Here is a 27,291-nt window from a genome sequence, read left to right on the forward strand (position 1 = left end):
ATATCTTGTTGCAGTTTTATTCCCTTGCTTAATAAATTTAGGATACTATTGAAGGCAAGATCACCTCTATGTGTAGATATAATCAAAAGACAGACGTATAAACACTGACCAGGATATAAAATGTGACCTTTGGCTTTTGTCTTTGTTGTTCTTGATTATCTGTCTTTCCTTCCTACTTGAGTTTTTTGCCCCTAAAACCCACCCAGCCATGAATTATGCATGGTCTGGAACAAAACAGTCACATTTAGAGTTAGATGTCATGTCCATTGCTATAATTTGCATATTAATGTTAGCGTTTCTCTTTTACTTGTCCTTATAACTTCTACTCTACTGCACTCCTAGTCATTTGACCCCCACTGGTCCTGCTTGGGCTGTAAGCAGAATCACAATTATTATGAGTGAACTGGCACCATTGTAATAACTTACCTAGTGATTCTATCAAGACAATGAAGTACAGTGAATAAGTGGCTCTGTGAGAAGTGGTTGTGATGTTTGTTCTAACAATCTACATGATCTTTTTGACTGATCTACAGCTTACTGGCAAACTGGATTCTCTCAAAGGATGTGCTAACTTTGCTTTGGCTGTCTTCTAATTTGGTGTCATTAACCAAGAAAGCTTGGGTATTGAGGCTGATGGTACTCTGATAAATTTCCCTGACTGACTGCTCAGATTCTAGATGTGTTGGTATATGAAACACTTTTAGCCTACCCAACATGGCCTTCGGGCTGTTTTTTGTTACTCATCCCACTGACTCTAAACATTCTGGGGTCTTCTCTTCCTTTTTGATTCCTGTGTGTCCAGGAAAAACAGAATCATATGAACGTTTATATCACACTGTGTTGTCAATAGTTTATACCACTATTTAACCTCCACAAAATCCTATGAGATACATACTTTTATCCCCATTTTGCAGATGAGGAGGCCAGGGCACAGGGACGTTAGTTACCTTGCCAAGGGTCACACCGTTAGTAAGAGGAGCTGGGGCTTGTAGTCAGGCCATCTAGCTCCAGATTTCATGCTCTTGGTTACATGTTATATCATGCCTAACTTTAGCAGATAGGTGGATGATCAGTACTGTAAGGACTGCTTTTTTATGATCTGCTTTTTTTCATTTTGCAGTATTGTACCTTGGTTTCTCTGAGTCTCTTATATCACCTAGGGGAGAGAACTGGAATTCTTGGCATTTTTCCAAGTCACTTAACCTCTCAGTTCTAAAACTGAGCTGGCTTGGTACCCGGTAGATCTGGCTCATAGTTCTTGGTGGCAATGTAAGTGCACCATGCTTTGGAACCAGCCTAACCAGAGTTTAAATCCTGCCATCCATCCATTTGATAAATAAAAAGTTCCTAAATGCCAAATACCGTGTTTTGTACTTGGTGCTGAGGATACAGTAAACAAAACAACTTCTTACTCTCATAGAATTCACTCAATTGATAAAAGACTGAAGGATAAATATACGTCAAATAGTAAATGCTTAAGAAATATAGGGCAAGGGGATAGATACTTAGGGGAAGCCCCATTTTAGAAATATGGTTAAGGAAGTGTCTCTGATGAGGGGACGTTTGAGCAAGTATTAAGCGAAGAAGTATAGATCTAGCTGGTGAAAGAGTGTTCCATGATTGTCCTGTTGCAAAGAATCTAATGGGCCAGGGCAGTTAAAACAGAAAGGGAGGGGAAATGTAAGAGACAAGCTGACATACAGGATGGTGGTTGTTCAGGCCAGAGGATTCACCTATATCTTACAGGGCCTTATAGGTCAAAGGAGAGACCTGTTCTTCCATTCTGAGCGAGACAAGACCAAGACTGGGTGTCCTTGGCAAGCGACGTACAACATTCTGATTTCTGAGTCTTAGTTCTCGGTTTTAAAAATGAGCTGCAAAATTGTGAAGATCAGAAATCACGTCAGAAAATCTGGAAAGAAAACAATCCATCAATACACACTGAAGATTACTCTGCATTGCTTCTATTTTCTTTATACTCTGGGCAAGCTGCAGCACGTCGCGCTGCTTAAGACTTAGATCCCCTGAGCGAGGATAAGGGGGATTACGTTCCTTAGACCTGGAAGTGTGGGTCTGATGAAAGGAAAAGGGGAGTTTTAGAAGAGAATCTGTTTAGTCATCGAAGATCTGGAGCTGAGGGTCTCCCCTCATCCTCTTCAAAAGGCTGCAGCGACGTCAAACTCGCTTTCCCAGGCTGCAGCGGAATCACAGCCTTCTGAGACTGCCGGCGAGTTTCGGCTCTGCGCAGGTAGCCGCCTCCAACTCCCGGCATGCCGCTGGGCGTAGGGCTATCACGTAGACTCCATTTCCCAGCCTGCCCCGGGGCTCGGTCCGGACGTGCCGGCGCCTATAAGAGCCAGAGCGCTGCGGCCGGAGCCTATTGTTAGCCGGAGCCGGGGCGGTTCTGGGCGGCTGCTGCCGGGGGGCGCCCGAGTTGTCGGAGCCGCCCGCCCTCTGCCGCCTGCCGGCCGACCTGCCCACCCATCGTCCCTCCCCGCCCTGCCGCCCTGGGAACTCCCAGACCGTCTGTGCGGCCCCGGGACTCGCTTTCTCCTCCCTCCTTCCACTTGGGCTAGGGCGGCGGCAGCGGGGGCGGCAGATACCATCACCGGAGGAGGCAGCTGCGGCGGAGCCGGTAATGGGCCTAGGGGTGGGGGGCGGAGGGTGCCTCCTCGTCCTTTCTCGGGATCGGCCCCCGGGCGACTGTGGAGGAGTGGTCAACCCAGAGCCGCGCGGATGGAGGGGTCAGAAATGAGGGAGGCACGGACGGCAGCGGTCGGGGGGCGGGGAGCTAGAGCGCCGCCGGGAAGGGAAAGAGTCGGGAGAGGCGTGGGAGCCGGGGGCACGGAGGACGCGGGCCCCGACTGCGGGGGCAGCTTAAGGGAGACCGACGAGCGGCTTAGAAGCCGGCAGGAATTCGGATTGCGGGTTGAGTTCGGAATGGAGTGGAGATGATGTAGGATGGAGGGAAGTGAAGGAAGGGGAGGGGGGAAATAGAAGAAAATGTGGGAGGAGTGGTTGGGAATTTGTGGGTAGCAGGCAGGAAAGGATGGGGAGCTGGGTAGGGGCTGCAGACGCTTGGAGTGAGCAGGAAGATTAGCAGGAGTCAGAGTGAAAAGGTACCCCAGCGCTGAAGGGTTCAGCGGGGGTGTCCATGAAGGGGAACTGGTGACTGGACATGTCCTTTCAACCCAGGTTCCTGAGGTCTCCCATTTTTTTGTGTGGCGTTGTGTGGGAAAACGAAAGCATCAGTTGCCCTAGTTGCTAGTTGGCTCTTTTTTCACAGGCCCAAACACGCAGCCGACTGCCATCCATTCCTTTTAGTGCCGCGGTCTTGATTCATCCTTTTAAAGGGAGCTAGAGTGGCAATGTGACACACACACGGTTCTTAAGTATGAAACGTTAGAAGTTATCCCCGAGAGACACAGTGTCCCCATGTCTTGCAGTTTTCAGTTCAAGGTAAATCCATCGTTAATTCAGATTCTCCTTTTCTTTTACCGACTTTCCAATTTGCAAGTGTCCAGAGCCAGGAGGGTGTCGATGTGAGCCAGGGTTATAAACGACTGGAGATCCTTGAGAGTTCATGGGTCCTGCAGCACCACCTTCCAGGTCTCCCACAAAGATCTCGTGCCCTTCACAGGATGGGAGTTTAGACGTGGAAAGCCAGATCCTCACCTTGTGTCAGTGAAGGGATGAAACCAGAGGGAAGGTTGGAGGGGAAAAGCTTCCTTGAAATTCCTAGTTTTAACAAAATGTTTTCACTTGAGCACCTTGTTAGTTCATGATCCTGGTTATCACAAGGACACATGGAGCCACAAAATTCATAGTATTTGAGGAGCAGCTCACAATATTTTGTAAAAGGAGAAACAGGACTGGCCATCTTATTTAGGTTGATCCTAACACTTAGCAGCAAGCTTTCCTTCCTCTAATCCAGCTATACATGGTAGTGCTGACATCTTACTAGAGATTTTCGGCCCTTGACCTTTAGCAGAAGGTTGGGTTCCAGTCGAGTAGAAGTGGGATGTGAGAGGTACCTTGTCTTATTTTGGACTCATTTAGGACAGAGATTTCATTACCTAAACTCTGTCAATACATTCTGCATCCACAGAATTAGGGGAGGGGCAATTCCTTTCTTGCTAGTCTCACATATGCTGGGTTTTGGGGTTTGAGGGCGGTTATAGGATTCCTCACAGGCCTGAAAAGGCTTAAGCTTAGTACTAAAATACATATATGCTATAAATCTGTTTTATTTGGTGCTAGCCTAATCTCTTCTATATACTGTGGATCTGAATCATTTTGTATACCTTTGGGAAATGTTCAACTAGCAGAAATACTTAAGAAAAGGCAGTAAGGCATGCAGCTAGAAAGTGTCAGCTGACCTTTCATTTTAATGGCACAAAAGCTGCTATAGAGGTTTGCGTTATTTTCTCCAAAAGCATTTATTCTTTGAGTTGGTCATTTTGACAGTTAACTGTCAGTTATGACCTGCATTTTCAGTCTCATCTTGATTATTTCGGTATGGGTTAAATGCTTGGAGTATAAGTTATAAGTGTTTTTCTTGAACATAGGCATTGATCCTCTGCCAAAGAATAAACAGTTGAAAAAAAAAAAAAAGAATAAATAGTTGAGAGAAGTGGGGATGACTGATTTCTAACTGTGGTTGGAAAGGAAGTTAAATTGATAAATTGAAAAGTGGAACCCATTGTTGTTATTGCTATTTCAGAAAAGGATTTCTTCAGGCCACAGTGGAAGTGGATGGGAGGTTTCTTGGTGCCCAGTGGACATCTTTATCTCACAAGTCAAGTTCACTCCAGAGAGCTGGACAAGGAAAGCTGGGTTGGAATCTTAAGTTATACTGGTTCTTAGGACAGAATTTTTGGATTTTTTTTTTTCTTTTTGATAAGAATGAGTTAATGGCAGAAAAAGTGATGCTAACATCCTGGATAGGGTGAAAAGAGCTCAGTCAGTGTGCACATTACTTATATATATTACTTTATATTACATATATTACATTACATTACTTACCCATTCAGATGATTCTCAGACATTTTAAGGAAAATATTTTTCTCCCAGGTTTTGCATCTTCTTTTCTTCTTTCTTACTAGCTTCCTCCTATCATTGCCCAGAAACCTCTTTTCCAGAAATGGGAGTGAGGAAGACGTAGAAAAAAAAAGAATAGAGAAAGCAGCCAGTAATCCTGGCCGCCCAGAGTGCACAAAAAGTGACCTGAAGGGAAAAGATACCCTGGGGGCAGCTGGGTTAAGACAGTGGAGGATTATGTTAAAGCACCATCTTGGACCAGACTCAATCACATGCAGGGCTTAAGGAGGAACATTCAGAAGGAACCCACACTCCTGGAAGCAAAGGGACACCAGAACAGAGGACAAGAGTGCACATTTGCTTACCTGGTGGTCTGGTGGCTAAGACTCTGCCTTCCAATGCAGGGGGCATTGGTTCAATCCCTGGTTGGGGAACTAAGATCCCACATGGCACAGGATGCTGTCAAAAAAATATAAATAAGTAAATAAGACTTGTTTTAAAACTTCATTTAAAAACAAATCTATTACTCAATGGACATGAGTTTGAGTAAACTCCGGGAGTTGGTGATGGACAGGGAGGCCTGGTGTGCTGCAGTCCATGGGGTTGCAAAGAGTTGGACACGACTGAGCGACTGAACTGATGAGTACCTTCAGGCTTAGGAACAAGGCACTTTCCTAGTGGCAGTATTAACTGATTCTCAGTTAAAACTGAAGCTGGACTTCAGTCCTTTCTAAGAAGGATTTTGAACTCAGGTCAGCATTTTTATATGGTCAATAAGATTTTTTGGTGGGGAGGAAATGTTGAGTTCAGTGGTCGACATTGTTTTTCTTTTTTTTATTCCTCCCCATAAGTACTCCATAGCAAGGGTCTCACCTCCTCCAATAATAGAATGAAATGAGATTTGTTAGTTAATAGGCATCTTCAAGCCCAGCTGAAATCTTAACCTTAAATAAAAGTCCATGGCTCTCTCCATTCTTACCCATGTCCTAGGAATGTCGTGACCCAAGATCATGTCCTAAGAATGTGATCTCCTAAAATAGGTAACCTGAAGAACAAAATTGATACTTTGGGCTCATTTTTAAATTTAATTACAATTTGTATCTAGTACTTGATTTTTTTTTTTCTTTCAGGCCAGTTTATTTCAGGAATGTGCTGGTCTGAGACCTATGAGGACAGGTTTCTTAGGTGCATCTTGTGACTTGAATTTTTATGAGATCTGGCTAGGTAAATTAAGAAATACCTAAAGTACTTATTAGGTCTGGTTGACTGTGGAGCTGAACCAAGAGCCAGCAAATTGCTTCCAAAACACAGTCTAGAAAATCAGCACTGTAGCAGGCACCTCTTGACACCACAGTATATTCTGGGGAGCTGCTCTGCAGTCATGCCGCCCTGGCTTTCTGGGCAGTGTTGTTATTCCTGCTGCATAATTAGCAACTAGTGAGATCATAGTCTGGGGAGATTCTGGCATTACTGAGGCAGAGCAGGGAGCTTTCGCATCATCATATGTGGCCCCGGCTCTGACAGTGTTTCTGTGGAGCAGATTCTTATCCTCGGGAACTCAAGTCCAAAGATGGAGGAGAAAGATCTGTCCCTGGGAAATGGACTATCCCAGACTCCTTGGTTGTGTGGCAGCACGTTGAAAACACTGCCTGCCATAATAATGTAACCAGAGTAAATCGTCACTTCTTTGCTGTTTGTCATGCCCTTGCCAGTTTCTTTATAGAGGGCAAGGATTGTGAAGGAAAGTCTTCTTGCAGAGGGGATGATGGTAGGTCAACCGAGCCCCGGTTTATGGAGCAGTAGGCAATTGGGAAAGAGTCTGGGTTTTGAAGCCAGTGCAGTTTCTAAATTCAGTCCATTCCTTCCCCCCATACCACCCCAACCCCCCTTCAGTCCATTCTTTAGAATCTAATTTGTCCTTTTCAGGAGCCTGGTGAGACACTTTGCATTTGTGAAGATCTGAGTAAAGCATTTCCCTGTGTACTTTGAAATTGAAAGCCTACAGCAGTGTCTCCCAAAGTGTGTTCCGAATCCTTTGCCCTGTAAGATACTCTAGAAACAAAGGATTACAGATGTGCGGAAGCCCTGCCTTCTGTTTCCTCTTACCCTTCACCAGGTTCTTTAACATATTAAAAGTCTCTGAAAGGTCTTTGTAAAAGCACTTTCCTTAAGTACTTTGACACAGCAGTCTTATTTCCATGTAAAAGCTATTAATATATTAATATCGTGTGTGTTGGGGGGTGGGGTGTGTGTTAGTCGCTCAGTTGTGATGGACTGTAGCCCACCAGGGGCTTCTATGTCCATGGAATTCTCCCGGCAAGAGTACTGGAGTGGGTTGCCATTCCCTTCTCCAGAGGATCTTTCCAACCCAGGGACTGAACCTGGGCATTACAAGCGAATTCTTTACCATCTGAAATTCTTCACCTGGGGGCACCAGGGAAGCCCCCCACCCTACCCCGTCTCCAATTTTCAGATACTATAAAAATTCACTTGGAGGAGGAAACTGAGGCACACTGACACGTGCCCCCTGCCCCCCACACACACACCCTAGGCCTCTATTAATTAATATCTGTGGAACTAGTTTATTTAGTGGGTACACTTTGGGAAATACCAGGCTATATTTCCAGAAAAATAATTGGATCTAGTATAGGTTGAGGCATAGCCTAATTCTGCCTTTGATCCCCAGTCCCTCCTGCGGGCCCTGTGGAGAGCTCTCCTGGGCAAGCAGAAGAGCACTACTGTTATCCCAGGGCTAATGAAGCCTTGAGCCCAGCTGGCTTGGAACCAAAGGCCTTCACTCCACTGGGAAAGGTGCTGCTGTTACTCATCTCATTATTCGAAGAGTGATTGAGGCTGGAGGGGCTAGAGAGAAACAGAAGGAGGGTGCTGACTGGAATAAGTAAAGATATGACCTTGTCTCAAGAGAGCAGATGTCTGTGCTAGTGACTCCGGGGTCTGCTTTCTGCACTTGGAGAGCTGTGTGTATAGGCCTGGGGGTGGTCTGTCTCAGGACTGGAGTGCTGATTCCTCTTCTCCCCTGGGCAGAATCCTAATGCACCTGGCTACCTGCTGGTGAGCAGGGGCTTTGGGGCCGACGTGGTGGGCTCCCCCAAGGAAACCCCTTTGAAACCAATGGATGCATTCACGGGCTCGGGTCTCAAGAGAAAGTTTGATGATGTGGATGTGGGCTCGTCAGTTTCCAACTCTGATGATGAGATCTCCAGCAGTGACAGTGCCGACAGCTGCGACAGCCTCAATCCTCCTACGTCTGCCAGCTTCACACGTGAGTGAGCCGCTCCCTGCCAGCCTGCAGCCCCGTCCCCCAAGCAGTGGAGCCCTTTGCAGCTCTCACGACAGCTTCTGTCCAGCTTGGGGATTTGTCCTTAGTTGTAATCTCTCCCACTCTTAGCTCAGTCGTGCTCTTCGGGGGACCTCATTGCTCTAATATCATAGACTTAAGTGGGATTTATTCTAGCTGATTTTACTTGGGCTGTGATTTTTGGGCCCCCAGAATGGGTCGAATTAAACTGAAGAAGGAAGAGTCCAAGAATTTACCCTTTCCCACTAGAATCCCATATAGTTACACAAAATTGTAGCTCTAGCAAGAAGTAAATGTTAACTGCCTGAGAAGGCAACTGGGGCATCTCAACGCTTCTTAATTCTTACAGCTCAGTTAGTTTCTTGGAAGGAACTTCTGATTCTATAAATCGGATTATCTGTGGGCTAAATCTGGCCCACTGTCCATTTTCATAAATAAAGTTTTATTGGAACACAGCCACAATACCCAGTGTCTACGGTGGCTTTCATGCTACAACAGCAGAGGTGAGTAGTTGCAAGAGGCCTTGTGGCCTGCAAAACCTAAAATATTTACTACCTGGACCTTTATAGAAGAAGTTTGCCATCTACTGCTATAGATCAGCACTGTCCAGCCAGAGTTCCCTGCTGGTTCCCTAGTGGTTAGGATTTGGCACTTTGACTGCTGTGACCTAGACTCCATCCCTGGTCAGGAAACTGACCTACAACCCGTGTAGGCTACACAACCTGTGTGGTATGGCCAAAACAAAAAGATGTGGTCCAAAAGAATTTTCTGCTATGATAGAGTGTTCTGTATCTGTATTGTCCAGTATGGTAGGCATTAGCCATATGTGGCCATTGAGTGCTTAAAGTGTGATTAGCGTGACTGAGGACCTGAATTTCAAGTTTTTATTTCATTTTAAGTACGTTGTCACATGTGACTAGCAGCTGCTGTATTGGACAGTGAAGTTGTGTAGATTGTTAAATCCCGAAAAGATTACCTACATTTCTCTTCCTAACTGATCTCTAAAAATAGATTTTGTGGTCATCTGTTTGGCAGAAGTCAGCCAGGAGGCAGTGGTATGGACCTGGTGATGGTCAAGGTCCTTTCCAACTGTGCATTTAAGGTTTGAAGATTTGGAAGGTCTCAAGGTACAAGGAGCACCTTTGGAGAACAGTTGAGAGCCTAGATGGATGAGAAAGAATGAGGTCCTCCAACAGGCCCTCTCTGGGTTAATAAAACTTTCTGTGCTCCCTTCTCAGCCACATCCATCTTGAAGCGGCAGAAGCAGCTGCGGAGGAAAAGTGTGCGATTTGACCAGGTGACTGTGTACTACTTTGCTCGGCGCCAGGGTTTTACCAGTGTGCCCAGCCAGGGCGGCAGCTCTCTGGGCATGGCCCAGCGCCATAACTCTGTACGCAGCTACACACTCTGTGAGTTTGCTCAGGAGCAGGAGGTGAACCATCGGGAGATTCTTCGTGAACACTTGAAGGAGGAGAAACTGCATGCCAAGAAGATGAAGGTGCCTAAGGGGTCTGGGGTCTGATACTTCCCCTGTGTAAGAAAAAGCAGAAAACCATCTAGGTCTATTGTGTTTTTCTTTTTTGTTTGTTGGTTTGGTTTGGTTTGGTTTTGGACTGTTGCCTTTGGTATGTAGAGACGCCACATCTTTTTAATGAAGAATCTAAGATTTGGAATCAAATCTCAGTCTGAGACACTTGTCTGTGGTAGAGAGTCTAGCAGAGACTCCCTAGAATTCCCTACCCTTCCCCCATCTATCACTGTTAAAAATTTGAATGACTACCTGAAGACATTCAGGTCTGCCACCCCTGGACCCTTAGGAAGCACAGTGTTTCCATTTCTCATCAAATGATTGTCCATTGGCTTGATGTACAGAACAGGTGTTGGATCTTTTGGATCCTTTGAAAGGATGCTGCCAATTCTGTACCTCCCCTTGCTTCTAGATGATAGGTTTTCAGATATAAACAATAACCTTACCAAATAGTTATTTTGATTTGTGTAGTACTGGGCCTGCAGTCTGCTGCTGCTCAGGAGAGCAGGGCTGGAAGGCCCACCTCAGATTTCTCTTTAATAGCTCCATATTTGCTCTTTGTACCACCTGGCACTCAGGTGTGGTTTCCACCAGTCTGCAAAATATTGCCCCCAGAGTTCCTAGTTCCAAGCTTGGAGAACACTGCTTCAGGCCTGGCTGAGTTTCTTGTGGGCTCAAAGCATGCAGACCCATGTTAAAACAGGTGGCTGCTTTATTTCCAGGGTCATGGGTGAAATCCTGATGAGACACACAGTGCCGGAAGGTTGGAGAACCAGTGACAGAGGTTGTATATGAACTAATCTCAGTGCTCTGTCCCTTTGAGAGCTCTGTGTCTGCTGCCTGAAGTCCACGCCTCAAACCTTACACCTGTTTTTCTAACTACAGTGACATTCAGGCTTCCCTGTCTTCAGTCTGAGAAATTCCATCACTGACCTATCACCTTCCTGCTGCTATAGCAACAGCTGAGCAAATAAACTTGTCATCATTTGCCATGAAGGCTTTCTTCCCTTTCCTTCTGTGTCAAGAGAACACCCTTACTTTGGACCAGTTTACTGTTTTCTTAGAAATCTTTCCTATCTTTAGCACTTTATAGAAGAGGCAGTTGTTCTCAAAAATAATACATTTTGCATCTCCCATATGCCATCTAATATTTGTTTTCCCTTTGGACTTCCATCAAGAAAAACAAAAACACTGATGCTTTGCATCAGTATTAGTACCTATAATTTTTCTAACATTTTTATTACTTTCTTTGGCCTTTTAGCCATATGGAATTCATTCTTAACAAATAGTATGAATTGGGAATCTAACTTATTTTTTTTTCCCCAAAAGAATAGACAGTTATCCCAATACCATTTAATGACTAGAATCTTTCTCACTGATTTGAAGTGTTCTTCTGTTAGGCTATATAAAATTGTCCTGTCTGTCTACATGGTTTCTTTCTATTGCACTTCTAATCTCTTTCCTTTGATAGGATATCAAGGAGGGGAGGGAGGTGCTTCGGAGGAAGCCAGCCCTGGTGAAATGGGCAGGAGCAATGCTCAGGTCTGCAGGAAGGCCCCTCGTAGTTGGCCTGCCTGCAACAGAAATAATAGATGTGGGGTTCCCCAGAAGCGCCACTTTATTTCTCTCACTCCTCTTCTCACCTCCCACAAACAAACAAACAGAACAGGTTTGTAGCTTATTAGCCGGGTCTGTTGCATCACATCTCTCCCAGGAGTTATTCCTTTACCAGCATTCTTCTGACTGGCTGATGAAATGAGCCAACCCCACCAGTAGCTTGGCTTTCATCCTGCCAGTAGCTTCCAGAGCCCTGGGGATCGTGAGGCCTCATTTTCTTTACCTGAACTCTCGAGTGGGTTTTCAGAACTCATTCAGCCACAAATTGTCTTCAGCCTGTCCTTCCACTCAGATCGCCCTTCCTGCCTCTTTGTCCTTCTTAGCCAGAGAACCCAGATTCCTTCCTGCAGAGAGTACACGCAGTATTATATTTGCCACCCCACCTCACATGCAGCTTCCTTTGAAACCAAATAAAAAGGATTAGAAGGGAGAAAGAGGGAATTCCCTGGTGGTCCACTGGTTAATACCTCAGCACTTTCACTGCTGAGGGCCCAGGTTCAATCCCTGGTCCAGGAACTAAGATTCCTGAATCCATGCAGCATGGCCGAAAAAAGAAAAAAAAAGGAAAAAGAATATATTTCTTTTAGGCCATGGGAAGTGAGGGCTTTCATGATAGCCATTGATAACTTGCTCACTTTGTTCTCCTCCCCATAAAATGAAGCTCTTCTGTGTATGCTCAGATTATTACTTAGGCTGTGAGGATTTAGGTTCATTGACAAAGACATGATAGGTAGCCTTGTACTACACCTTAATGTACTCTTCCCGGAGTTGTGGTTTTGGGTCCTTCGGAGTGCAAACTAACAGGTGTTTTGCAAGGCTGTTTACAGCCAAGGATTATCCATCTATTGAAGTGCCTTCTCTTCGTCCATGTATTAGATGGCAGGTAGCTGAGGGGCACAAGGCTGGAAATGGAGGGTGTAACTGTGGGGGAAAGTTACCTTCTCGGGGGGAGGGTGAGACAGATCTGGAGAAACTCTGAGCCGGAAAGGTGGTGCCCCTTGTGCTGACGGGCTGGTGGTGGTGCTGCATAGTGTTCCTGCCTTCCTGCTCTAGATTCTTCTCTGGACTGACTCTGTCCAGCATGGTAGGCACTTGCCACGCTAGTGGCTATTATACTTAATTAAAATGAGAGAAAGGTTACAGTTCACTTTGTCGGTTGCACTAGCCCCATTTACCGTGCTCAGGAGCCACGTGTGTGCGGGACAGGCTGCCTGGACGCCTGCGTCATGGCAGCAGGTTCGCTTGGCCTGACCTGCTCTGGTTGCGCCCGGTGAGGAGGCTCCTGCTGGTCCTGCTCTGGCACCTGACTTTCCTTCCTGTCTCTTGGCAGCTGACCAAGAACGGAACAGTGGAGTCAGTGGAGGCCGACGGCCTGACGCTGGACGATGTTTCAGATGAAGACATCGATGTGGAAAATGTGGAGGTGGATGATTACTTCTTCCTGCAGCCTCTGCCCACCAAGCGGCGACGCGCCCTGTTGCGGGCTTCTGGGGTCCACCGCATCGATGCTGAAGAGAAGCAAGAACTTCGAGCCATCCGCCTGTCGCGGGAAGAGTGTGGCTGTGACTGTCGACTGTATTGTGATCCAGAAGCATGTGCCTGCAGCCAGGCTGGGATTAAATGCCAGGTCAGTCCTCCCTGACCTGTGGTGGCATAGTGACCATAGTGTGGTCACCTGACCACAGGTGACCTGTGACCCCTGGCACCCCAGAGTCAGGGATGTTGTCTGGTGTGGGTGCCAGTGAATGTGGGGGGGTCCCTGGGTAGGAGGTAGCACTCCTCATTCTGCAGCCCTCCTCCACCAACAAAGAAAACAAGTATGGCAGGATTCTTAGGCTGTGGAGATAGGGATTTTTTTTTTTTTTCCTGTGTCTCTCACCTCAGAGATGATAAGAAGCAGTTGTCAGCACCTGGAGGAACTGGGTTAGTAAGTTTCACATTTAGTAGCTGTCCCTAAATACTGACTGATTCCTTGTAAACAGAAGCAAAGAACTGAGGTAGGCTTTAGATTTTATCCTACAAATACTTCCTCATGGTACCTCTAGTCCAGTTTTGTAAAAATCAGAATAGTCCTCAGAATCTGTAACTCAGGATCAGATTTGGGCTGAAATCCCCAGCATCCTGAAAGATAGCATCGTTTCCCAGAGAGCTTCTGACAAGAGACAGTTTGGAAGACAAATCTCAACTGGAAAATGGCAAAGAATATTTATCTGGAACCTGTATACTGAGGCTATCAGTCCTGAGTCCTTGGGGTAGAATTTATCCTAACCTTTTCTTATTTTCAGGTTGTATCAGATAACTGTAACAGGTCTGACCAGATAATGCTTTTCAGACTAAGTGCCATAACGAATTGGTCTGTTACACACAGGGCTGAGGATAGTTCTAAGAAATGGACTTTTCCCAAAAAGTGGAATGGAGAGTTCTAGAAGTTGATAGCATAGGAAGACATTGTATATTTGTCCATACTTATTGTCTGTTTGCATTTTTATTTTTGGTATGTGTGGGGGTTTTTCATCTGGAGAATTCAAAGGGGAGAGGAGGAGGTAGAAAGCATGTCTTTCCCAGATATCCCTGTTGTGTAAGCTGATTGTCTTGATGACTGCTTGCAAACCCAGCTGGCCAACCATCAGGGGAAAATGAAGCAAGGAGGGAAAACTGGCCATTATTTTGTTTGAACCATCACTCTAGCATCTTAGCAAACAGAGGCACTCACTTTTGCCTAGTTTCCCAGGAGTGTATTGCCTTAGACTGGATAGGTCTTCTACGTCCTTTTCCATCCCTGTCGTCAAAGAACAGGCTTGGGCCCTGGCCTTTGGTTTTCTTAATAAAGTAGGTAAGTTATGGAAGAGTCTCAGGGGTCCCTGCTTTTCATTTTCTCTGAGAATTGTCAGCTTTCAGAGAGTTCTCTCTGGACTTGTAACTGGAAGGGCTCTTTGACATGCTCTTTGTCTATTTTTTTGTTCAGAAGAAACAAAGCCCTAGGAGAGAGATGACTTTCCTTGAGGTCACACTTACTAATTAGTGGCTGAGCTGGAATTAAAAGGCAGGTGGTGTGGTAGCTCACAGGGCAGGCTATTTTTTTTTTCTAAGGTTTTTAAACTTTTTATTTTGTATTGGGGTATAGCCAGTTAGCAGTGTTGTGATAGTTTCAGGTTAACAGCTAAGAAACAGCCATACATATACATGTATCCATTGTATACATGTATTTATTCTCCCCCAAGAAGTTATGTTTTGAATCCGCTGTTTCTCTTCTAAGAAGACCTCAAACTCTGACACCCTGTGTCCGCCAGCTAACGTCTCCTATCTCATCTGGCCTCAACCACCTTGTCTTCTCCTCAGGTGGATCGCATGTCCTTTCCATGTGGCTGCTCCCGGGATGGCTGTGGCAACATGGCTGGGCGCATTGAATTCAATCCAATCCGGGTCCGGACTCATTACCTCCACACCATCATGAAGCTGGAGCTGGAGAGCAAGCGGCAGGTGAGCCGCCCGCCAGCCCCAGATGAGGAGCCCTCTCCCACCACCAGCTGCAGCCTGGCAGCAGCACAGGGTGCGGAAACACAGGACTTCCAGGAGTTCATTGCCGAGAACGAGACGGCAGTGATGCACCTGCAGAGCGCGGAGGAACTGGAGCGGCTCAAGGCGGAGGAGGACTCCAGCGGCTCCAGTGCCAGCCTGGACTCTGGCATCGAGAGCCTGGGCGTGTGCATCCTGGAGGAGCCCCTAGCTGTCCCGGAAGAGCTGTGCCCGGGCCTCACTGCCCCCATTCTCATCCAGGCTCAGCTGCCCCCAGGCTCCTCCGTGCTGTGTTTTGCCGAGAACTCGGACCACCCGACCGCCTCGGCCGTGAACAGCCCATCCTATTTGAACAGTGGCCCCCTGGTCTACTACCAGGTGGAGCAGAGGCCAGTCCTGGGGGTGAAAGGAGAGCCTGGGACGGAAGAAGGCCCACCCTCCTTCCCCAAGGAAAAGGATCTGAATGTCTTCTCTCTCCCTGTTACCTCACTGGTGGCTTGTGGCCCCACAGACCCAGCTGCCCTCTGTAAATCAGAGATGGGGAAAGCAGCCACTCTAGAAGCACTCGTGCCCGAAGATTGTAACCCCAAGGAGCCTGGGAGTGAAGACTGTCGCCCCTCCTGGTCCCCCTCAAGCCTCCCCATGTGCACGGACAGGGAAGAGGGCTGTGCAGTGGAGAAGACCCCGCCGCAGAGTGCGGACAGGCCCCCGGAGGAGCCTGCCCTGGAGCTCCCTCTGGCAGTGTGACGCATGGGCGGAGACTGCCTCCCACCCGTTCTCTATTTATTCCCTTATTTTATCTAACACCATTTCAAAAACAAAACTGTAGAAGCAGCTGCTGCTCCTATGTTATTTTATTGGGGTCACTGGGGAAAGGGTGGGAAAGGATTGTTTGTACAAGTATTTTTTAAAGGGCCAACAGAACCAAGGAGACCAGCCCCAGCTCGATCAGGGGACAGTCTTGGGGCAGAGGAGGCTGCATCCTGAGCTTTCTGGGCCTTCGGAACAAAGAACTAGGATCTCACAGGAGGAGCTGGGTAATTCAAGCAGCTATTCACGTAGGGACCAGAACACGACAATTTAAACAGCATGACAAAGCCCCTTCCTCTCTTCTGAGCTCCAGGCAGGGTTAAGCTCACCTTCCTCAGCAGTTACTCTGATACCCCACTTTGGTGTATTGTAGTAATACAGTTGAAATCGTCAGCTGGTTGAGGCTAGAAAGGAGGGGGTGAAAGTGTCTCTGCTTCTGTATAAAACCTCTAAGATCTATAAGAATTGAACCTGCCTTCCCTGACCCCCCCTTATTTGGTAAATAAGTTAATATTTGACATTTTTGTTCTCTGACCTGTTCCCCACACTGGGGATTCCTGGTCTTAACTTGGAAGTGTTTCTTTCACACGTTTTTAGGTACTAGAGTTAAACTTGTCTTTCCCCCTGCCCCCGCTTTGTCCTTTTTCCTTTGAAGGGAAAGAGCTAGATTGGCTGGGGATGTGGCATCAAGAGCCAGTCTTCCCTACATGTCTAACCGCAGCTCCATCAGGCAGCTTTAATCTGGGGCTCACACATCCCATGGGAGGCCTATATAGAGCATTAACCTGTGTCCAGAGGAGGCAGCAGGAACAGGCTGCTGTCTGGAAAGATGACTTTCTTTGTGCTGTGCTTGCGTTTTCACCTTAACCCCGCCCTGTTCCCTACCCCTCCCCCCAAAAAATTAAGCTTTAAAGGAGTGTAGGATGTGGCAAGTTCACCAGCTAGTGTTTTTGTGTTACCTTTTGTGTTTTTTCCTTTTTTGGGTCTACCCTCCTGGTCCCTCTTGGATATACAGGGTTAGAGTTCTTACATTCACATTCTGTTCCCAAGAACTGCAAATGCTTACTGGCTCCCTCCATCTTTATATATAAAGATTGTAAGCCACACCAGTTCCTAAATGCTTCCTGCAGCTCCCAGGTTCTAAGAAGTCAAGTTCTAACTGTAACTTTTGAGGTCTATTGAGTGGAACTCAGATTCTGTTCGTACCTTTATTAGGGGGGACATGGTTCCTGTTCTCTCATGTCCAGTTTATGTTCCAAGATGTGCTCCACTGAACACTGAATTCTTTTCACTAGCAAAGTTATCACTGCCTCTGTTTTCTTTTCTTTTTTTTTTTATGGCTCTTTGCTTCTGTTTGAAAAGGGAAGCATTAGGGAGCAAAACACTCTAGCATCCTTCACACTAAGCTTCATTACTGGTATGGTTTTTTGACCAGGAAAAGACAAAGTATAAACCTTTTTTTTTTTTTTTGGTGGAGGAGGTAACTGTTCCTACTATTTTGCTTATAAAGCCTTTTCTTGTGGGATCTTAAGGCCCCAGTGTCTGAAAGCAACCTTTATGTATGTATATCACAGTAGCATTTCACCTATCAAACCTAAACTGAGCCTGAAAGGCCTTATATTCAACATGGATACATCCTTTTAACTTATTTTGCCTCTCCTATTCATTCTTGTTTTTGCTGGTTTTACATTTGGAGGTGAATTAATAAGCCATAGGCCCTTATCTCTCCTCTAGGCTCACAAAACGGAGTCAGAGTCCTAAGCACCTGTGAAATAGGTGCTATCCTCAACTGAGCTACACTCTGCCACCTTAGACTGGTCCCCTCAGACAGAAGGTTGAACTTTAGTTGGGAATTTGACTCTGGAGATGAATCTTTCTAGAAGTTTGTGTCAGAAGGGGAGGGTGAGTGCTGTATCTTCCCTCCTTCGGAGGGCGCCAGCCTAAGCTAGGAAGTGGATTCACCTGTTTAATAAGACATTTGGGATCAGACCAAGAAGCTCAAACTAATTAAACTCATTGCCAGCCCCCAAGATAATAAATCCCTCCCTTCATTAACTACAGTTCTGACTCACCTGTCCCAACCTTTTAAATGCTAAATATTAACATTAACAATCTTGTTAAGCAAAGGGCCTTTTATGCAACCTAGTCCATCTCGTTTCTGGTGCTACCTGAGCTGGACAGACAGAATTACAGTGCATGGTTGCTAGAAAGGCTAGGCTGCTGACCACAAAAGCAGAGCTTCAGTGCTGCTTAGACTAGGTGGGATAAAAGAAATCCAGATAAATCACTCATTACAACTCAATATTTTCCAATTTCTTTTCTCACATACTGTACACAGGTAGTATTTTCAATGTGAATCCAAAGCTTGTCTGGTTCTCTGAAAAAAAAAAAATTTAATTTTTTTTTTTTTGCTTTTAGGTCCTTTACATTGTGATAATGCTGTATTTAAAGAAAATATTTAAATGTAATATTAAAGAAATATTCAAAAGAATGGTGTTTTCTTCTTTATCTTGGCAGACCACAATTCAGTTACTTGTTAGAGAAAAATGCTTCTCTAGTACTATATATAAAACCAATTAGGTCAGTTAAGGATTAATGTTAACAATAGGGATGTTTTACAATGGAAAAATAGAACATTCTATGGAGCATCAAGAGCTTCACTTGCATCATGTGCCCTTAGGCGCCTCTTCAGCTGGAGCAAGTCTTGATCTGCCCTGTTGGAGCTTTTCTGACTCAGTCCCTACTCTTGGGGCCCACTTTTCAATTCCATGGCTTTATATGTGTGTGTGTATATATGTGTGTGTGTGTGTGTGTATATATTCCTGTCTACTGTCTTAAAATCCAGCAAGAGCATCAACTTCACATCAGTTTTTTTGTTATTTCCATCCCATCAGAAGGTTCTATTCCAACCAATTATCTCTCCGTTAGGTTATGACAATCAGTCCTGTAAAAGGAACATTAGTAACTGGGGGACGTGTAAGTCATTTCCAGCAACTGGTTTCAGGCAGTCTTTACTTGAGTTTAAAAACAGTGCTTCATGCATTTACAATAAATTACTACAGGTCACTGATACACACAGAGAAAAGTTGAACCCAACTTACTATCTCAGTGTAGACCTCTGGGGCTGGGCAGTGATTAGTACCTTAACAAGACATCCATGGGCCAAAGAAGGCAGCCACTGTCAGTTACAGAGGGATCGCTGCAACACAGTGGAGGTAGCAAAGAGTTTAAGATCCACAGGGGCTGTAGTACAGCCCAGAAATTAAGACAAGGGAAGTGAAGGCTGTAAACACTTGGGGAGAAAGTCAAGAAGCACTTGCATTTCCTTTTATCTTTTCCATTAGAATGTTCCCGTAAGTTATTCACTTACAGAAAAATAAAAGTGCTCAAAAGGATTTGAAAAACAGGAAGTGGTTATTCCAGTCCCAGTGAGGGGAACGACAGAAGCAACAAATCTCTATTTTTGGTCATGCCAAAGTGTTGAGGGGGGCACCCAAGTACATGCGTGGATGTAAAGGCTCCAGTATAAGCAGTGCTCCTCCCCGCACCAGCCGGGACCTGGCTTGAACAAAAGCAGCTGTGAAGATTAGCGAGTAAATCCTAGGCCAAATGAGGATTCCTTCCTGGGGCAAAAGCTCATCCTCCTAGGATCTGAACTTAAAACACCACAGTTAAGACCAGTAGAGAGGCTGCTGCCAGCTCCAGCGAATTCTGAGGAAGTTGGGATGGCCCCTCTCATGGGCCACCCCACTAAAAGGGTTTCTTTTAGTTCCAGCTCCCACGTGGGCACCACGCTGTGAAGCCCATGGCACAGGTTCCTCTGTCTCCCACACCTAACGGTGCACACAGACTTCGCTGACAAGTGCTGTTTGGTCCCACGCTGCTGGGCTGTGACTGCAGGATGCCGCCAGCCACTGCATGTCCACTCAGCGCCTTGACCCAACGTAGTTGATGGAAAGCAGGACCACGTTGTGTAGCAAGAGGGACAGCTCAGTTTCTGAAAACACCATCAACGTTAATGGTTTGGCCAGGGAACAGTTTGCCTTCCAGCTACCCTGTTGTGCAGAGCGTGATACCAGAGGAGGGAAGCCAAGTGCAGGGAGGTGAGACACTAAGAGGCCATTGTCCTCGAAGCCCCACTGCTCGGCTCCAGTCCCTGCAGGTTTGCTTTCTTTCAAGTATACCTGTATTTACTTGATTCTCATGTGATGGCAGCAGAAAATTCATTTAATGGTAACGGTACTTAACAGCACTGTCACCCTTAGGATTTTTCTGGTAGAAGCTGGTCCTCAAGGGGCATTTCTTAGCCACAAGGAGATTAGGAGGCCTATCCGGACGTTCAGAGGCTTAGAGAATAACTAGGCAAAGGTTCCAAACAGGAGCCCCACAGGCCTAACACCCATCCGTGGATACTTTTCATTTAGCTAGGTGAGTGTCTTTGTTTTGAATTTGAATGCCTTTGGACCAGTACTTCTGACCTGGAACAATTCTGCTCTGTACATGGCACCCCACTCCAGTACTTTTGCCTGGAGAATCCTATGGATGGAGGAGCCTGGTAGGCTGCAGTCCATGGGGTCGCTAAGAGTCGGACACGACTAAGCGACTTCACTTTCACTTTTCACTTTCATGCACTGGAGAAGGAAATGGCAACCCACTCCAGTGTTCTTGCCTGGAGAATCCCAGGGACGGGGGAGCCTGGTGGGCTGCCGTCTCTGGGGTCACACAGAGTTGGACACGACTGAAGCGACTTAGCAGCAGCAGCAGCACTCCCTCCCCAAGTCACGTGGCAACGTCTGGAGACATTTTTGGTTGTTACCACTGTGTCGGGGGATGCTACTGGCATCTAGTGGACAGAGGCCAGGGATATCGCTATGTTGTTCTAGAGTGCACAGCACAGCCCCCCACAATAAAGCTATCAATAGCGCCAGGGTTGAGAAAGCCTGCTTCATGCTCAGACTCCCACAGTGCCCAGTCCTCCCTGTCTTGCACAGTCTACTTCATTAGCTGCCTGTAGGCAAGTGACTGCGCCCTTTCAATTAGACACACAAGTTAGATAAGGGTCTCACACTATTTAATAATTAACTCCCAAATTACCTTAGAAGAGAACACAAAAATGACTTGGCTTTTTGTTGCATTAACCATAGGGATTTGTCTTACCTTTCAGGCTGCAGGAAATCTGTAGCCATTCTCCCAGCCAAGTTCGACACCTCTCTTCAGCAATATGGGTGGAATTCAGGCCACGAAGATAACAAGCCTATACCACTCAGAAGAGAAAACAATCCTTAACTATCACAGGGCGAGTATGCCAAGGAAGTGTGAACCCACAAAGAATCCCAAATTCCCTCTAAATAAGTTAAAACCTCAACCTTACAAGAAACCTTTCACCATAGCGATATGAACTTTGATGGACAAGATGAAAAGTGGAAAGGCCCATATAATCTAAATCAGTAGATCTAAAATGTAGCATTCTTGATTTTTGAAGGACCAGAAGAAAAGACACATCAACCAAAATTACTGCAGGGAGTTCCTTCCCACGAGTTAAGTTCAGTCAAGAAAAAAGATGTAGAAATGAAATGAGAGAATGAAGAGCCTGGACTCTGATGTAACGAGAGACAGGAGCTCCCTGGAAACTCCCAGCCCCTGAGAGCCCACCAAGGACTGCGGGTTGATACTTCAATGAAGCACTTACCGACTTCACCTCCTGAGCAGTCAGCTGGCCAACCCCCAGCTTTGCCAAAGCCTTGTCCAGTTGGTGGATTACAGTGGTGTGAGTCTTTAAACGGTGTCTCAATAAGACAGAAGGCAGATAAGGTGTGAGAAGCATGGCTCGACTCAAGGCTTTCTGTGACACAACAATATAGGGGAAGAAAGGCAACTTGGTGTTACTGTAAGACCTGGAGCGAGATGAGGCCATGGAAGAGAGAAAGCCTCAAAGTGCTCACCATCTGCAAAGCACGGAGCTGGTCCATGCCCAGAGGATGGTTAGAGAAACACTCTCTCAGAGCCAGGATATCATGTACTGCTGGATGGATACCACGTTGCATCTTGGAGAGGTAAGAGATGGGAAGACGTTACGAAGGTCCTGACTAGCCCTTGTACCTAGTTTTAGTGCACACTGCATTTACCAAGATTCTTGGTGTGCAGGAAGGCTTAACTGGAGGAATACCTTGGTGCACAACTCTGTCATATGCCACTGGAGTCCTGCATCAGAAATGAGAGGGACAACTTTTTCTAAACAACAAAGGATTGCTGGGTGGGACTGCTTCCGGAGAGCATGATAGATATCTAAGAAATCAATTTGTTGCTTTGGGGTCCAGAAATGTTGGATCAGCAGTTGCCTAGGAAACAGGTACCTGAAAAGAAAAGGAATTACAAAGTCACTTGCTGAAACTAGCATCTTTCAAAGTGAGCTAAGAGCATTTAGCAGACATGAATGCTAGGAGGAAGAGATGGAAACACTTTTTCCCTATCTTACTGTTCTTTCCTGAAAATGAGAGTCAGATCAAGGTTTAAAGATACACTGAAGCCCGATTCAAGCAATATTACTGAGGTTTATGTAAAAGGAAACAGTGTAAGAGACTAGCCTTGCACACAGCAATCAGACAAATGACTCCTTTTGAGCCAAAGCATGTGAAGAACATATTTTGGACAGAGCTTCAGAGCTGGAGAGCATCACTGTGATGCTGACAACTTCAAACTGTTCACTGTCCCTGTGTGCATACAAAATGGAATTTCTTTAATTCATTTCTCTACAAATGTGGTGGTTTTAAAACATGGTCACAAATTCCCTGGCACTCTTCTCATTGAGAAGTGAAGTCTAATATCCCTGGCTTTTAAAACATAAGTGACTGCATCAACCAAGAGAATAGAGCAGAAGTCAGTCTTTGTGACTTTCAAGGCTAAGTTTTAAAAGGTCATGCAGATTCTTATTTGCTGAAACAGTCATTCTTGGAGCCCTGAGCTGCCATGTCAGAAGTCCCACTATCCTGAAGCTACCACACTACAGAGGCCACAGTAGCTACCTTGAGTTGAAGCTACCTTGAGTTGACAGTCCCAGTCTTCCAAAGCCATCTCTGCTAAAGCACCAGGCCTAAGAGTGACCTTAGACTGTCCTGACTAGTCCATTCACAAGTTAGGTGTTACTGAGGAACCTCTGTCAACACCACACTGGAGAAAAATCATTTACCCACCTGAGCCCTGCCCAAATTCCTGCCCCATAAATTCATGAAAATGCTGAATGTTTCAAGCTTTTAAGCTTTGAGGTTGTTCTATAGCAATAAATAACTAGCATAGCATGTAAGATCATAGTTTAAAACTGTCATCTTTGGATATAAGGTAAAGTAATAAAGATTGATATCATCAGAATAAGAAATGCATTTTTCTCCAGAAGGAAAAAAAAATGTCCTAAGTTGCTATGCCTCTCAGGGAGTGAGTGGGCTGCGCCTCTAGGGATGATGGAAAAGATCATTATCTTATTTCACATCACACAGGAACAGCTAAGAGGCCAGGATACCTACTCCTACAGCCGTTCCAGTAACCCAGGTGGCTTTTATGAACTTTGGCCTAATGAGAAAACTGGAGCAAAAGTTTGATAACCTCTGCCTAGATTCTGAAATGGAAAGCTCTTAATTTGTAATTTTTTAAAAAATCTACATATCTTCAACATGCTGGGGAGACAGAACTCTGTACTCACATTAGCAAGAAGACCAGGTAGTTGGCAAAAGGTGGAATGGAAAGAATACCTAGGAAAAGACACTTGGTGACGTCTCGACGAAACTAAGCAGAAATAAACACAGATGCAGTTTTAACCCAAGTGTTTGATACAATGGACAATCCCTCCACCCCACTATGCAGTAAACTTCTATTTTAGCCCAGATAAAGATCAAGGTTATTTCCATCTGCCTCTGGATAGAAATAACCTTGTTCCTTTAGGACAAGAAGCCCCGACCTGTCTGCTCACTTTTGTATTCCAAACACTGTCTAGTACAGGGCCTGACATTAGACCAAATCCCTCAGTAAATTCCTCCTGACCTATAGAATGGGTCCTAGATTGTTATTCTCAGCTTCAAATCTACCAACAAGCCATCACCAAATACTACCTCCCTGCTGTCTTTTGGATCCTTCCGTGTAGATTTTCGTATGTTCAGAAACAAACTGGATTTTACTGTTTACAACTTTTACCCAGAAAGTGTGCCAAAAACTCTATGGAGCTGTGCTTGGGGGGTGGGGGTGGGGGTGGGGGTGGTGCGGCAGTGCGGTGGTCACAAATGAACTGATTTTGCCAAATGATCTGCTCTTCTGGCAAGGGGCAACAGCTTGGTCAGTAGTGAAGAAAATAGGAAAGAAAAAACTTGAGATAACTGGGTTAACTTTAATTATCTCACCGTGAACTTCTGGTATCTGTCCTTGGTGCATACGTACCTGTCTCAAATGCTCCATCTCCCGGTATGGAAGTTGATGAAACTTTATATTATGCTTCCACATATTTGTCTTTATTCTTCTAGCCTTTTTGGCATCGGCCCATAACATCTGCAATCCTGCCTCATTAAAGGAGAGGACAGAGTGTGACATTATCCCAATTTGATTATCACAGACTTTTGCTCCACGTTCATCCATAAGACACACTTGTCCCTCCCTCCCTAACACTACTGTAAATCAAAGCTTTAAACTAGGTCACCTGAAACTCTTGTGAGGCTGACCTATATTTCATTTCTTATCCTTCTCCCTTCTGCCTCCTACTAACCTCTGCCCCCTATCAACCTCTGCCCCCAGAGTATCACCTCTCTTCATGCCAAGATGGTGTTCTGTGATCTACCAGGGAATGGTCTCCCTCTTCTGGTTCATTACTCACTCCCTTTTTAAAATAAAAATTCAATGACCTTTAACCTCAGTAAGTCTTGCCTAATTTATCCTGTGTATTTCTCAACCAGATATTAACTCATTTCCTCTCTAGAACACTTTTATAATTACTAGAATTCAACACACTTCTAAGATTGCCTTTTCTCTGCATTCCAAGATAATCCTTACACTGATCTAGGACTTTAGTTTTTAAAAATGTTTTCCTATTTATCAGTGAAATGGTATAATATCTAGGTTAGCTTTAAAGTAATACAGGAGAAAGCCAATGTATAAATGAAATAAGACTGGTGGCCAGGAGTCAATAATTGTGGAAGTGAGGTCGAGAATATGAAAGTTCATTATATTACTCTACTTCTGTGTATGTTTAAAAATTTCCAGAATATAAGGCTTAAAAACAACCAAAATGCTTTCAGACTTTTTTTTTTGTTTGATTCTAGTATCAACTGGGGAGCAGACAAAGCAGCCACTCTTATCTCCACTGTACAGCTTTTACAAGTCCATGAAGCTAGTAGTAATTATGATAATATTCAGGGCTGACAATGTGAAAGTTAACTATAATTGGTATTACAATAGAAGTACAGAGTATAATAGTTATAGCTACACTTACTGAGTACTTACTATGAATCAGGTCCTAAGGAGCTTACATGTAAGAATTTGTTTAATCTTCATAACCATGCAGTCAATGGGTAGGTTCTATCACTACCCTCATTTTACAAATGAGAAAACCAAAGAACAGAGAGGTTAGGTAACAAGTCCAATCACACAGGCAGTGTGACAAGCTGGGATTTGAACCCAGGCAGTCTGGCTTCAGAGTGGATGGTTGACATTATACCATCTCTTAGTAACTAACAGAGCTCCGATTTTAACTCAGACATTCAGAAACCAAGTACATACAGTGCTCTTTTCACAACATGCCACCGAGGAGAGATCTGTGACAATATTAAACCACGTTTTCGTACAAGCCAAGTGAACTGATAAATCACAGGGCAGGTCTGTGCAGCTATGGATCTCTGCCTTGTGCATGACAAATAATTTCTATTATAGGCAGACGTCTGGTTAAGCAAAGTGCAAAAATACCTATATTCCTCCTAGGTGTTGTGAGAAGTTGTTTCTCATATTACCCTTCTAGAAACATCCTCAAGAAGCTCTAACTTGTAAGAAGTAGTTTAATGCTCAAGCATTTATGAAACACAAGACACACCAGCTCACACCCCCATGCAGAGCCGGAAATGATCTTACTTATTCTCCCTGACACTGCCCAAGAGCTGATCCAATGGATTTTTATTTTAGTTTTGTCTTTACCTTTCATGAAGATTGTATACAGGACATAGAAGCGGGGGAAATGACGACCCAAGAAACGATGGTATTTCCCGTTAATCACTTTTGTCTTGGTCACCACATAAGAGATCAAGCTCTTCACATCTGCCTTTGGAGAAAGATGAAGCTTTGAAGACCTACAAGGAAGATGAAAGAGACTATCTGGGAACCAGCCCTGGAACCTGCTTCTCTGCTGCTGCTGCTAAGTCACTTCAGTCGTGTCCGACTCTGTGCGACCCTAGAGACGGCAGCCCACCAGGCTCCCCCGTCCCTGGGATTCTCCAGGCAAGAACACTGGAGTGGATTGCCATTTCCTTCTCCAATGCATGAAAGTGAAAAGTGAAAGTGAAGTCGCTCAGCTGTGTCCAACCCTCAGCGACCCCATGGACTGCAGCCTTCCCGGCTCCTCCATCCATGGGATTTTCCAGGCAAGAGTACTGGAGTGGGGTGCCATTGCCTTCTCCGTGCTTCTCCGCAGGGGTCCGTAAACGTAAAACACAGGCTTCAGAGAATTTATGCTAAGACCTGAAACTTCTGAAATCCAAGGAAGATCTTGAGATCACGGAGAGATAAGCAATTAGACTGAGAAAAACAGATAAGGCAGATAAGAGGCCAGACAAGAATGAATATCGGGGGAGTGGTGAGCCTGGAGAAAGCAGAAGGCCTGAGGGACAATTTGGGCAGCAGGCTAAAGCCAGAGAGGTGAGATCCAGGTAAGCAGCAGAAAAATCTTGAGCCGAAAAAGGTCGGCTCAGGACACGTGGAGAATTCAGGCAACACGCGGCGCTGAGAACTGAGAGGGTCAGGAAGCCAGGTCTCTAGCAGGGATACGAGTGCGACTTCTTAGCAGAATAGAAATCCAGGGGCCAGGGCGTGGAGCCCTGAGAATTAAGACAGCATGCAAACAATATTGAGACACTGGCAGGGCCTGAACGTCAAAAATGTTTTTCTCTCTCCAAGTCCCTCACCGAGGGGCCCCCCAGGTCAGGCCAGAGCGAACAAACTGCAGCCTTCGGACGACATATAGTCCAGGGGGCACCGCCGAACCCCACAAAGCAGCCCGAGCCCAACACACTCTGGACAGCGCCATCTTCACAGCGAGGGAGGGGCAGACAGGGAAAAGTCGTCTTCAGGTCAAAGTTCCTGAACGTTGCGTTCCTTCGCCGACGCATGCGCCTTTCCTGAGAGCTCATTGGTAACCATAGGCCGCTCTCCTCGCGCGCCCCCGCGGCGAGCCGTGGACGCGAAGGCTAAGAGCGGAAGGAGGTTTGGGATTGGATGCCAC

The 27,291-nt window shown here is 45.6% G+C and overlaps 2 protein-coding genes across 13 annotated transcripts; one reads left to right on the forward strand and one right to left on the reverse strand.

Annotated features, from left to right (window-relative positions):
• Positions 1-2,379: 2,379 nt before the first annotated feature.
• Positions 2,380-18,318, forward strand: CSRNP2 (cysteine and serine rich nuclear protein 2). Of its 5 annotated transcripts, XM_042246725.2 has the most exons (7): positions 2,380-2,635; positions 3,287-3,459; positions 4,724-4,836; positions 8,086-8,323; positions 9,598-9,857; positions 12,835-13,131; positions 14,844-18,318. In XM_042246725.2, the coding sequence occupies exons 3-7, from the start codon at positions 4,756-4,758 to the stop codon at positions 15,765-15,767; spliced, it is 1,800 nt and encodes a 599-aa protein (XP_042102659.1). In that variant the 5' UTR covers positions 2,380-2,635; positions 3,287-3,459; positions 4,724-4,755; the 3' UTR covers positions 15,768-18,318. The 5 variants fall into 5 exon arrangements, with proteins under 5 accessions (XP_042102659.1, XP_060270041.1, XP_004006397.2 ...); XM_060414058.1 differs by lacking the exon at positions 4,724-4,836; XM_004006348.6 differs by lacking the exons at positions 3,287-3,459; positions 4,724-4,836.
• Positions 18,135-27,120, reverse strand: LETMD1 (LETM1 domain containing 1). 8 transcript variants are annotated; one of them, XM_012174274.5, is made up of 9 exons: positions 26,975-27,120; positions 25,992-26,143; positions 24,252-24,367; positions 23,524-23,606; positions 21,997-22,183; positions 21,773-21,874; positions 21,520-21,672; positions 20,988-21,084; positions 18,135-18,207 (listed from the first exon to the last, which is right to left on the reverse strand). In XM_012174274.5, the coding sequence occupies exons 1-9, from the start codon at positions 27,094-27,096 to the stop codon at positions 18,152-18,154; spliced, it is 1,068 nt and encodes a 355-aa protein (XP_012029664.2). In that variant the 5' UTR covers positions 27,097-27,120; the 3' UTR covers positions 18,135-18,151. The 8 variants fall into 8 exon arrangements, with proteins under 8 accessions (XP_012029664.2, XP_004006398.2, XP_042102661.1 ...); XM_004006349.6 differs by lacking the exon at positions 18,135-18,207 and adding an exon at positions 18,826-19,827; XM_042246727.2 differs by lacking the exons at positions 18,135-18,207; positions 26,975-27,120 and adding an exon at positions 18,826-19,827 and having other exon boundaries at positions 24,252-24,371; positions 25,992-26,105.
• Positions 27,121-27,291: the final 171 nt, after the last annotated feature.

This window comes from Ovis aries, chromosome 3, assembly GCF_016772045.2.
Source record: "Ovis aries strain OAR_USU_Benz2616 breed Rambouillet chromosome 3, ARS-UI_Ramb_v3.0, whole genome shotgun sequence".
In the NCBI taxonomy this organism is placed as follows: Eukaryota; Metazoa; Chordata; class Mammalia; order Artiodactyla; family Bovidae; genus Ovis; species Ovis aries.